We start from the raw sequence: 13924 nt of genomic DNA, 5'->3' as shown, positions 1-13924 counted from the left end.
GAATAATACTAATATTAGGACTTCTACTACCACTACTACTATTACTACCACTACTACTACTACTACTACTACTAATGATAATAATAATAATGATAATAATATAGCTATCAAGTCATAATATTACTAAAGTATTAGTGACAGCTGCAGGCTTCAAGGCTGACAAATGATGCAAAGATAGAAATAACGGTTAAATTGTCACTGTGTCCCAAATTCCATGGGAACTTAAAACTCAAAGTTTAGGACTCCAAGGCTCGTATCTAAGTATGTATTTCTTAAAAGTGTGCTCATCTGGATGGGTAATGCCTGGCAAGTGTTGTCCGCATATTATCCTACTAGTTTTCATCAGAATTAAATTTGGACTTTGCTGCAAACTGAAGTCATGCTGACTCTGACCTTGCTTTAGCCATTAGCTTCCGGTCACTGACCCGATAGAAGGTCTGTTCCCTGTTAGACTTCCACTCTATCTGTGACACTGTGTGCTGCAGTAGTTGCTCTTCTAGAGTTTGTCTGAATTTGGCTCCAGTCATTGTTTTCGACATCCTTACAAGTCTTCAAATGGCTGCAGGAGTAACACATACAGGGGCCTCTCCCAGCCTTCACCGTGGCAAGTTCAGTTAATTCATATTCGCTTTGTGGAGGAGAAACACGGCTGTTTGGATGAATGTGAACATGCAATCTGTGCTCAAAGTTACAGACATGTGATTGATTTTTATGAGGCCCGGCTCCTCTGCTCTGCTTTACACACACAGATGTTTACTTACTTTGTTGAATTTCAGTTCCATATATTTCACGAAACTTGACAAGCAGTTGCTCTTCACCACATAGCATATGTGCACACCCACATAGTTCTGTGTCATTTATGCATCAGTGGACTTTTGTCTTACTTCTGCTTTCAGACACGAACAGGATTTGTACTCAAACCTGCGATAACTGATTTATTGGGGATGTAATTCCTCTGTGTATTATGGGCTAACTTTGTTTTACCACAAAGAAGTTGTAAGGAGGGAGTCAGGATGGACTGTGGGTGTTAAAAGCACAACATTAAACATTAAAAATGATGGAGGCGGTTAATGTATGGCATGAGCAGATACAGTATTATAGCAAAGCGAGTGAAAGACATGAGTGAGCATTTTGCAACTTGCAATTTGGCAACAAAAACATTTGCAACTAAAACATAGTTTAATTATGGAGGTAAAATATGTAATTTCAGTGACAGAGTTGGTTGCAAATTAGTCATATATAAAAGGTCACTTCTGAGAGACTGGGTTGGGCCGTGAGACTGCTGATCAGTGATGTTTGTGCGGCAGCTTCATCAGTGTGGAGGATTTCCAGCAGTCACAGCAAAGTCATGCAGCTATAAAAGCAATAATGTAGGTTATGACAACAGATGCACTGACGAGCTTCATTCACTGCACTGTGACTGTTCAGTTTCGTGGATGAAGAGTGCAAACGTTTTAGGCAGGTGTGAAGAAATGCTGTAAAGTAAGAATGTTTTCAAAAATATAAATTTAACCATTTCTTTTTTCTTTTTTTTTTTATTAGTTTACTAAATGCAAAGTGAGCAAACAGAGGAAAAATCTAAATCAAATCAATATCTGGTGTGACCACCCTTTGCCTGCAAAACAGCATCAATTCTTCAGGTGCACTTGCGAACAGTTTCTGTGGGAACTCAGCAGGTAGGTTGTTCCAAACATCTTGGAGAACTAACCACAGATTTTCGGTGGCTGCCACAGATCCTTCTGTCTCTTCATGTGATCCCAGACAGACTGATGATGCTGAGATCAGGGCTCTGTGGGGGGGCCACACCATCACTTTTGGGACTCCTTGTTCTTCTTTATGCTGACAGTCGTCCCTAATGACATCGGCTGTATGTTTGGGGTCGTTGTCCTGCTGCAGAATTAATTTGGGGCCAATCAGATGCCTCCCTGATTGCAGAAGTGCATCCCTAAACGTGCAAGGAACTTCCACCATGCTGCATTGACTGTACCACTCTCCAGCCCTTTAGGGAACAAACTGCCTTCTACAGCCAAATATTTTAAATATTGACTCATCAGTCCAGAGCACCTGCTGACATTTTTCTGCACCCCAGTTCCTATGTTTTCGTGCATAGTTAAGTTTGGCCATGTTTCCACGTCGGAGGTTTGGCTTTTTGGCCTCAACTCCTCCATGAAGACCACTCCTGGTCAGACTTCTCTGGACAGTAGATGGTGTACCTGGGTTCCACAGGTTTCTGAGCTGATGGCACTGCTGGATATCTTCTGATTTCAAAGGGAATTAAACAAAATGTGTCTTTCATCTGCTGCACTAAGTCTCCATAGCCGACCACTATTGTCTATGGTCCTCAAGGTTGCACGTTTCTTTGTGCTTCCTCAGAAGACCTTGAACAGCACATCTTGAAACCCCAGTCTGCTTTGAAATCTTTGCCTGGGAGAGTCCTTGCTGACGCAGTATAACCACCTTGTGTCTTGTTACTATGCTCAGTCTTGTGTTGACCTGTGGTGTTTGACCTATGACATGAAACTGTTTTCTACAGCCTCACCTTGGTAGCAGAGTTTGACTGTTATTCACCCAGTTTTAAGCCTCCTACACAGCTGTTTCTGTTTCACTTAACTACTGTGTTTAACCTACGTATGAAATTGATCATCATTAGCACCTGTTTGGTATAATTGGTTAATCATATACCTTGCTATGATCCTAAAAAATCCATGACCAGAAGAATTGGTGCTTTTTAAGGAAAAAGGTGGTCACACTAAATATTGATTTGATTTAGATTTTTCTTCTGTTAGCTCACTTTGGATTTTGAAGTTGCTAAAAAAAATAAACAGTTACATTTTCTATGGATTTTTTTTAAGACTTTTGCAGAGTACTGTATTCTCACAAAAACTCATGCCATTGGTTACCAATGCTGCATCATGAGCTTTTGGTGTGTCCATTATGCCAATAAATAATTCTTCAAGGTCACAAGAATTTAACAAAACTGCAGCTGGAGTGTATTGAAAGAGTGAAAAACAAAACGAAAAGTCTGTTTAATCTCTTGCGTGTGGCTCATTCAGTCACTGAGAATGTAAACTGTCAGTCCAGTCTCCTCCACCATATGAAGTGTTGTCAAGTGTGTGACAGACAGTTACTCATTTAAGTGCACGATCATCAAACACCGACTCCTAAACCACACTGCGACCACAGAGATGACTTGGAAGGAAAGAAGCTTTTTCAGACATTTAATATGCTGCCAAGTTCATTTTGACAGAGAGGAGATGTGAGGTGTGGCCGCAGCAGGAGACGGTACAGCACGGCCAATACAGAACAGCTTTCCACTGCTGCTCTGGATGGAGGCCAGTTTTAAGCCCAGCGGGTAGTGAAACAAATGCACTGAAAGCCTGTGAGATCTGCAGACATCTGCCAAACTGTCACCAAACACTCTTGAGCCATGCATACATGTCACTGGAGTTTTCCCTGTGATATTTTAGGGCTGCTCTCCAATTCGTTTCAAATTATCCATCTGTATAAAACTGTGGCTCTCTTCTAAATTATTATTATATATCTATAACCTTCTTCTGTCTCCTTTGGAAAGTGATACAAATTGTCACTTGCCAAAAAACATCGCCTCCACCTAGGCAAGTCTCTAGCAAAGAACACAATCTTTTGACTAATAAAAGCCTGTGACTGGAATAAATGAGAGACTTGTTATCCTGCTTTAGAAGTGCTTCGGAGTCGCTGGAAAGGGATTTCTTGCTCGAAAACAAAGTCAGTTGATGAACACGTCTGTCTGTCACACAGCACTACAGCAGTAGTTCTGTGGCTTGCATTCATGGATTTGCATTTTTATTCAGAACAACACTTTATCATATATTTTGTTCATGGAGCTGCACTGGGACTGTGTTTTATTCAATAAAGGTTGTAGGCTTTTTACACAACTCATCCGCAACACATACATACATAATGTTTGAAGAACAGACAGAGCAGACATCCATTTGATTAGCACAGAGTGAAAATACTAAAAAAAAAAGTAACATGTAAATTAATATATGACAAACATACAGTACATATATAACACATTTAATATATATATATATCACATCATATATAACATTTCAACAAAGGGGAAAGTCAAAATGCTTTACGTAAGAAATTAAAAGCGTTGTGACAAATTGCTACAGAAGCACTCTATAAAGAGCCAAGACAATAGACAATAACTAAAAGCTAAAATAGAATGACATTTATGAAATTACAATAAATAAAGTGCTAGGAGTTGCAATAGACCTGCAGTTTTCTGGAAGATTGTATAAAATTGTTGCATAAAAATTGTATGCTACATCTCCATGTTTAGTCTTGACACTGGCGACAGAAAAGCAGGCCTGTTTCAGGTGATCTGAGAGGTTCATGGCAAAGTAGCAGATCAAAAGTGTACTTTGGCATTAAACCATTCAGTGCTTTATAAACTAACAGCAGTATATTGATATCCATTCTTTGACATTCAGGAAGCAAGTGTAAAGATCTGAGAACTGGAGTGATATGATCTACTTTCTTGGTCTTAGTGAGGACTCTTCAGAATCAGAATCAGAATCAAAATCAGAATTCCTTTATTGTCATTGTGCAAGAAGCACAACGAAATTTAAATACAGCAGCTCTCATGGACAGTGCAAACAACGGAAGGTGCAAAATACAGAATAGTGCAAAAGAAATACAAAATAGTGCAAAAGAAAAAGAATATATGTAAGCAAATATATACAAAAAAACGGTAGTCGAGCCTACTGAAGATGGATGCATGGACAAGTTTTTCCTAATCCTGCATTGACATAAATCCTTTTATCCCAGATATATTCTTTGGGTGGTAGTAAGCTGACTTCTTAATTGTCTTAATGTGGCTGTTGAAGTTAATGTCTGAGTTTATGGCCACACCTAGATTTCTGGCTTGATTTATGGTTTTAAACATTACCGTTTGGAGCTTAGCTCTCTCTTTGCTTACTTTTAATCGTTTTTCCGTGCCGCCAGAAACAACAGTTTCAGTTTTGTCTGTGTTTAATTGAAGACAATTCTGACACATTCAAGTACTGAGCCAGTGGGAGCATGTAGATGTTGAATAGAAGAGGCCCCAGAATGGAGCCTTGGGGCACTCAACATCATTTTTGTCCATTTAGATGTGTAATTACCTTTGGACAAAAAGTAGTCTCTGTCCTTCAGGTATGATTCAAACCATTGCCAGAAAGTCCCACCCAGTTACAAGACGGTGGTTGTGGTTGATCGTGCTACCCAATCTTGGGTTACATTTCACCTATTACTTTGTTTGTGCGCTGTGTTTGATAGCACTAAAGGTGGATTTATGCTAATTATTATATTCTTATATTGTCACTGAATCAAATGGCTGTGTAATGTGCAGATGTCACTTGCAGTGATGAACCGACATAGAATTATCACCAGACTCTGTAGTTTTCCTCAGGTCTACAGACATTATTAGTTATTTTTGACTCATTGTTTTGGTGTTATGGTCCCCAAACAAAGACGTGGCAGAGTGGGTCGTCTATCAATCAGAAGGTCCTATGAGTCAGCATGTCGAAGTGCCCTTGCTCCTGAAGCATAGCTTCAGTGTGTGAATGTGTGTGAAAGAACAGTCGCCTCCAACTTAGATTCCTCCTCAAGGAATGATTTGTGAATGGGTGAATGAGGATTAATGTCAAAGCGCTTTCAGTGGTGCTAGAAAGGTGCTATATAAATACAGACCATTTACATTTTCATTAACCCGTTTCTAGCACTCTATTTAAATGCCAGTGCTCCTCTATGTCTGCTGGATGCGAAAACAGGCAACACAATAGCCTTATTAGCTTTATAAGGAGAAAATACATTTTTTCAGCAGCTTGATTCAAACAAACAAACAAACAAACAAACACAAGCAGCCCAAGCTGACCAATCACAGTTCTTCATGTGTCCTCATAACCACTGTTGCCTTGGTGAGTAGTACATTTTTAGGGTGTGCACATAAGCAGCAAAGCTTATCCACATAGTAATCATTTCACACTCAAGTATAAATCCAGCTTCAGTCTGAGTAATTGTGACCACAGCCAAGCATAACAAAGGTTCTCCTCTATTGTGTGAAAAACTTGAAAGCGTCCTTTTCATATCGAGCTTAGAAGGAAAACAAAAAATATATATTAGATGCATAGGGCACAATAAATTCAGGAAAATGTTCTGCTTACTGAGCTGAAATTAGGCACAAAATGTAGTTTGACATGAGAAAAATACTTGATCTGTTTTGAAACTGAAACTGTATGTGTGTAGAGTATGTGTTCACTTCTGTCCTTGGTTATACCAAACGGCCTCTTTGTGAAACAGTGTTTCCTCGCTGTGCTGCGGTGGAGGGATAGTAATAAAAGGAAGGCATTTTGTACTGAATAAGTTGGTAGACGCCTATTTGATTCATCCATATTTGCTTTGGCTGAACTTTTGGACTTATTTTTGCACAGAAAGGGGGCTGTGGATTTTGTTTTTAATATCCATATGGGCATGCACAGTTTTAAGGCACATATTAGAAATTTGAACCTAGCCTCCTTTAACTATTGATTCTCACTTTCGCAATGACAAATCTAATCTTTCAGACAAATCCAACAATTAATTTACCATGCCAGTACAGAATATTGGTATAATGGCCAAAAGATTAAGGAAAATAGTCCAGTGTCTCATTCACCCCTTTGGAACTTAATGATTCTCATTATAGATTTGAACAGACACTGTAAGAATTGAATCAGCTTTTCTCATTTCCTTACCATTTCATGGGTCTTTTGTAATCAGACATTTCTTGATAGAATAAGAGATTCTCCCTGTCCTCTCCAGGATGTTGTAGTCAGTGCACTCATTTCCACATCTGCCAGTGCTCCAGACTAACAATGCCTTGTTCTTGTTCATTATTTTTTTGAATAACATCAAGTTGTTTTTCATCAGCTGTCTAATTCTCTTCTTCAAATTATTATCATTTACCATCACTTCTTCTGTTCCCCTTCTGACAGGAGGTGAAGTACTTTCAGTTCCCAGGAGAGCTGCTGATGAGGATGCTGAAGATGCTGATTCTCCCGCTTGTCGTGTCCAGGTACTGATGTCTGTCTTCTGCACTGTGTTATAACCCTCACAGCTCGAACAGCTCATTCACGCTTTGGAGTTTTCATTTATTGTATGTAAGTGCATATTCATATACTGCGGGGCTTAAAATTATAGCTTTCTCAGGGATAGTGAGAAAAACGTGACCAGCAACAGAATGTGAAGTGAAGTAAATTTGACCATAATATGTTGAATGGTATGAATACATTTGTTTATCACTATCACTAGAAGAGATGAAGATTGCTACACATAATAGAGTCAGCTAATGAAGATCAGATTGGTAAAAACTCTCTTCCAGTACTTTGTTGCATTTAATAATTATTGACGCTAACCAGCACTAAAAGCTGTCAATCAAACTGAAGCAGAAGTCTGCAGTAAGCTGGAATAATATCCACAGGCTAACAAACACTGAGCCCACTCCCTGGTACATAACCCACTCTGATGAGGTCAGAAGCCCCAAGGCCACTTTGACTAAACCCTTGTCAGCCACTACTCACATACAACAATGTTTACGGCTGTCCAGTGGTAGCTGGCAGCCAGTTTGGTAACACAGTGTGAGAGTTTGTCACTGGTAGACTGTGTTAGATAGTGTGCGTGTAAACATATGGCTATTTCCTGGAGACAATGCACATCAGCGCTGACCCAGTATGAATCGAACTCGAAAAAGAATCGGCATAAAACCAGAGGGTCCACTGTCCACTGGACTTTAGACTGTGAAATGCATTCAACATCCACTGCTACACAATTGAATTAGTTATCCACGCGTCACATTTAATTCCTATATTTAACAGGTCTACACCTCATTTGTTTATCCATGGTACAGTCCATATCTCCTTTGTAAAGTCAATATTTCATTTCAAGTCTCTTCATTTCATAACTATTAACCTACCACTCCACTCTGCGAATACATTTGAAATTTTCAATATCATTTCAATATTGGACCCACTTTATTTATTTCATCTTCTAAAGTGGGTCTTCAAAGTGCTCTCTGAAACTAGGTCTGGGATGCATTGTGTGCGTGAAATGAGAAAATTTGTCATAGAACTAAACCAAATACATAATTAAAAAGGTCTCGACCTCGTGAGTCCCATATATCAGTATGAAGGTTCTATGTGGCTGCTGCTGTGCAATACTGACCTTTGAACCTTGATCTTTTCTGAAGGCTTATAATTCAGCATTGTGAGGGGCTACACACATGTGACCAACTATTACAGAGAGCTCTTGACCTCAGGCATCATGTCTGTATAGGCAATAAGTGGGTGGGTTGTCAAATATGGGTAAAATATGGTTAGAATCAGTTAAATAGCCTATTTAAAATCTGATCACAAAATGTGTTTAGCATCCCCATGAGCATCAATCAATCAATAGATAAAACTTTGTGACTATTTCACAAACTTCTATGGGTTGCTGATTTCCATTGACATTTTTTCTGTGGTGGTGGTGGCACATAATACTAACACATAATGTGCCACCACCACAGAATACGGAGTGAAGAACGTGGATATATCACGTATTTGTGTGAGATCAGGCTGCACAGGGGGTGGCTGGGAGGTAGAGTGGTTCGATCCCCCAGCTATGAGTCAGCATGTCGAAGACACTGAACCCCATGCTCCTGAAGCATAGCTTCATAGCTTCAGTGTATGAATGTGTGTGAAAGAATAGTCTCCTCCAACTTAGATTCCTCCTGAATGAATGATGTGTGAATGTAAAATGTAATGCTTTGAGTAGTTGAAATGACTAGAAAGACACTATACGAATATTTACCATTTACCACAGCTTATGCTTACAAGGCTGCCCAGACAAAACACACTACAAATCACACACAGTAGTGCATAACTCATGAACCATGCCGGCATGTTAGACAATGAACCAAGCATATTTGTATACCAGGCAAAACAAACTTAAATAAATAGTCAGGCATTATTGGGCTGAGCAGCTTTTGTAGATTTTCTATTTGACAGCCACTGAAAGAACTCACAGAAAAAGCTGATTGTCCAAAGTGTGAGGAAAGTGTACAGTACAGTGTCTTATAGAATATATTCCTGAGGATGTTACAAGAGTTCTCTGCACGTAAGTAAACAAAGTCACGTAATGCAGGAGGGGCCAATAAGGCAAACGGGAAACCTTTTTTCACTCACTTCCTCACTTGAGTGACAAGCTTATGACAGGCAGCTGATAATGTATTTTTGGATCATTGTGAAATTGAAGGGACGACCTGTTATGCTTTTGCATTGAGAATTTTGAATTCAAACCATTATAGACCAAATATTTAATGTCTCCCACGCCCAAACTATGGATAAAATGTGACAGCCCTTTTTTCACTACACCATCATCTGGATTCTGATACCTCAGGCAGCAGTAAGTGGACGTGGCTTTCAGGTCTGACAAGTGAAGCCAATGCAGAAGTGCTTCAAACCTGCATTCTCTCTAATGGCCAAGAGGGGGCGACACCACTGTTTCCAGGAGGTCAGATTGTGTGGAAGTCTCAGTAAACACTTTCCTAATGAGTTTGTTTTCAATACAGCATCTTGCTTGTTTAATAAATTATGGTACCATTTAGAAGAGAATAGTCGATAACACTGGGTATGCTTTAGGGTGGGGCTTCCTTTTGACAAACCATTAAGAGGCGGGTCATTCCTAAACCAAACCAATCAGAGGCAAGAGAAAAAGCAAGCCTCACATAGGCCATAGTAGTAAATGAAATAAAAAATAAAAAATGGCAAACCTCATACAAGAATGCCTGTGCCCACCATTATTTTTTTAATGCTGTTATCTAGATCAGAAGTATTTTATCAAGAAGGTAACAAAGCAACAACCATGGTGCTAGCTTTTTAGATGATGGCTAATCTAAATCCATCTTTAAACATGGAGCAACGGCTGGACTGAGGTCCCTTTTGCTCACAAAAAGCATGATTCTGTACAGAGTAACGCACTAGCAGCAGGAAAACAATGAATAGACTCCTTTTGCTCATGTTGCTGGGGTGACAGAGGGTGGGTCCAAGTGGCCTGTGACAAACATTAATAATAAGAGGAAACAAACTTTTATTTTCAGGTAATACTGGATCGATCATCTCATTGTCAAGATAACAAAGGTCGATTTCTCCAAATAACAAAAGAATTATGTCATGATCACGCATTGTCGTTCTCTGCTTTTCTATATGGGTTAGGGTTAGGGTTAGGGTTAGGGTTCACTGTATGATGAATTCAAAACCATCTTATTACACACCAAAACTGGCAGCCTTGGCTCAAACAGCAGATCTTTCATTGGCTGCAGGATGCGATCACATTTCTGTCCATGTGTCCTTAAGCAAGCCACTGAACCCAGAGCTGCTCCCATTGGTTAGACCAGTGCACGGGACCATTTGTGTGTGACTGACAGTGTGAGGATGGTTGAAAGTACAAGTTCAAGGCTGCACATAATGCATTCTGGTGAAAAACACTGAATGTATGCACAAACTTTGTCAGCAAGAACACTTTCACAGTTTGGCTTTGAGAGGTTTGGCACTGGAGGGAACACATGTTTAAGGTCCCCAAACTAAGACATCAACAGACGGTTTAGGTGGTTTGGACATTGTCACGACGGTGTGTGGGAGGCAGCGGGGTAAAGGAATTCAGACAACTGTAGCAGAGCTGATATTCAATATTTATTTACAAAACAGAGGTAGGAAAGCTCACAGATCAATGGGCCTGAGCAGGTATATCCAGTGAGAGGCTGATTATGGGATGAGGTGCAGGTGAGGAGGTGGGCAGGGAAGGCCAGGCTGCTGAAGAGCAGTAGGATCAGGTGTGGAGATGGGTGTAACATGTTTTGAATAAGACACACTGAAGCTGGAGCTCGGTGTAAATATACAATACTAAACACCTTTAGCCACTGCAGGGACATTTCGTTGCTAAAAGATCTTCATTTGATTATTACCTGTACCAGAGTTAATCAGAAGTCAGACTCTGGATCCTCAGCCCTCAGCAAATATGGCTGACATTTGATCCTGCCTGCTGAGTTATACTTAGTCTCTAATTGATGTAATGAGATAGAAGCATTCTACAGCCTTTTTATCTTAATGAAAGCCCAGACTGTAGGATCATGCTGATAATGATAATAACAGAGCCGGAGATCAGAGGCCATCTGTTACTTCATTAATATGCAAATTAACTGATGTTTTGATGCGAAAACACCTTTGCAGCTCTGAGAAAATTTCAGTCAATAAAGAAAGTCTTAATATTCTGTAAGCCCTGGTTTTCTCCTGTAATCGAGCTCTGAAAGTGGGGTTGTATGAGGAGCTTGTCTGTAGTCTGTGTGTTGCTGACAGTAGACGGTTGCTGGCACACTCCCAGCTTGGAGAACTGGCAGGAGTCATTGCACGGATGCTAATCTGCTGTGGACGGGGCAGTAGTTTAGCCTCCTAAAAAAGGCCCACATAACAAAATCAACATCAGATGAAGTGCATGCTATATTTAGAGTATATAGCATTGGTTCTAAAGTATATAAACCAAATCCAAAATACTGAAGACAGGTTGTATAATATTGGTTTTCCTCTGATGCACTTTAACAGCCTGACCCAACAGATGTAGGGAATGAAAATGTGCATCTGGTTTGACAATTTATGGTTTTATCTTGTGTAGTGTATATCTGACGACAACCAATGCTGCATCTGGGACGCCTCACAATGTCCCAACATCCCAACTCTCTCGGCCAAGTCACTGCAAGATATGATCATTTTGTCTGAACCTGGTATTGTCTGACTTGTCACTAATTATGGAACACATGTATACCATTAGCACTAAGAGCTAACATGACAAACCTTCAGATATTTGTATACACTGAACTCAGATCAGCTTGATTTGGTGACCTCATATTATGTGATACTGTATAGTCCTTCTATCTTTAATATTTTAACTACATGTGTTGTGTTGGAAACTCTCACTCATACTGCACAGCTGCTTTGTGTGTGTGTGTGTGTGTGTGTGTGTGTTGAATTTTGTCCCTGAATGAAAGCAGTGGGGGATTAGGCATTGATCCTTACATTCACAAGAGAAATCCAACACACACTGATGTGAGTCCAGCTCGGCTGTCTGTGTGGTCACTGGTTATTCACGTATGAGATGTGAAGTTAATGCTTCCCGAAACGTTCTACGCTATGTCCAACACATTGTGGGTAAAACCGATGAATTATTGAATGGATTAGAAGAAGCAGCAGCAGCAGCAGGTTGGACCTCTGTAGACCATGTCTCTTCATAAAGCAAAGCCGTGAAGAGACAGGCAGTACTCAGACATGTGATTTCACAATGACATTTTTTCTTGAAAAATGTTGTTGCTGTTTTGAACTTTTACTCTATATGCAGTTTCACGGCTCTAGTACCGAGCACTCCTTCATTGGGCTGATGAAAAATGCTGTGTAAGACTGATGCGCCACTATTTGTTTGAAAGCTGAATTGACCTGAATAAACAGAAACCTAACTAAAGCAGATAAATAGAGGTAATCATCTGGAGACTCTGAACAGAGCAGAGACAGTTCTAGTTTAAGTGAATTTAAATGTAAAATGACTTGTGCCAGTGCCCAGAGGGGTATAATATGAAGTGAGATTAATGGGTTACTAAAACATGTTGACCTTAAAGCCAGAGTTTTCACTGTGAGGAAGGTGGCTCTCTTCTAACCTGGTTAGATCACCATGGTAACTGATGCTGCACACCTTTACCTGTTGCGGTGGAGGTTGTGTTCATTGTTTTGGTTTAAATCAACTATAAAAAGCTTCACCCTTTCACTCATTGTTCTCCCTTCAATATTCTCTGAGGGAAAATGCTACCAAGCAAAGCCGTGCAAGTTACGGTAGAGCAAACTGTATTCATTGTGTCGCCATGGGAACCTACATATTCAGAAAATCTGTAATATGAACCAACACAACTGTGTAGCAAATGCAGCACAGCACATCATCCATGCACTTTAAGAATGATGAATGCTCAGCAGCTACAGACCACCCTGGGTTACGATTTAATACTTGGTCCTGATCGCCTGCCAAGTCTGTTTTACACTGCTGGTACCGCAGCTAATAAAACAGATTAGAAAATTAATTAGTCTATTGTTATTTATCACCAAGAGCATTCAGTCAATACAATTTATTTTGCTTTGATTTGGCCAAAAAAGTAATTTCCATGTCTCCTTCATTATGAAACAGTTGAATCTGTTTAATCTGCTGTATCAAATGTAAAGTTCAGTTGTCATGGTAGAAATAAAGACGAGACCCTGAGACTACTTTGATTTTAGAATAAGTAAATAGAGTACCAGTCAAAAGTTTGGATTCTTTATTTCTATTATTTTCTACATGGTTGATTAATATTGATGACAAAACTATGAAAGAACATTATGAATTGTGTAGTAAACAAAAAGGTGTTAAACCAGAATATGTTCTATATTTTCGATTCTTCAAAGCAGCCACCTTGTGCTTCGATGACTCTTGGCATTCTCTCAATCTGCTTCATGAGGTCGTCACCTGCAATGGTTTTCAATTAACATGTGTGGCTTGTCAAAAGTTAATTTGTGGAATTTCTTGCCTTTTCAATGTGTTTGAGACCATCGGTTGTGTTGAGCAGAGGCAGGGTTGGTACACAGTTCTATACAGTGAATACGTAAAAAGAAACAACAGTCCATCATTACTTTAAGACATGAGGGTCAGTCGGTCTGGAAAGTTTCAAGAACTTTGAATGTATCCTCAAGTGCTCATGAGGACCCCCCAGGAAAGGAAGACCAAGAATTACCTCTGCTGCAGAGGATAAATTCATTAGAGTTAACAGCCTCAGACACCGCAAATTAACAGCGCCTCAGATTAGAGCCAGATAAATGCT

General features: G+C 39.8%; 1 protein-coding gene across 1 annotated transcript in view; it reads left to right on the top strand.

Moving 5' to 3' along the window:
- The window catches only part of slc1a7b (solute carrier family 1 member 7b), a 33056-nt gene that overhangs the window by 5844 nt on the left and 13288 nt on the right, over nucleotides 1-13924 (top strand). The window contains exon 2 of the mRNA XM_070832907.1: nucleotides 6999-7078. Coding sequence (XP_070689008.1) covers nucleotides 6999-7078 — 80 coding nt within the window. The remainder of the gene's footprint in view (nucleotides 1-6998; nucleotides 7079-13924) is intronic.

Source organism: Pempheris klunzingeri, chromosome 6 (assembly GCF_042242105.1).
Source record: "Pempheris klunzingeri isolate RE-2024b chromosome 6, fPemKlu1.hap1, whole genome shotgun sequence".
NCBI classification, from domain to species: Eukaryota; Metazoa; Chordata; class Actinopteri; order Acropomatiformes; family Pempheridae; genus Pempheris; species Pempheris klunzingeri.
Note: the sequence above shows the minus strand (reverse complement) of the source record. Positions and strands in the feature narration are given on the sequence as shown.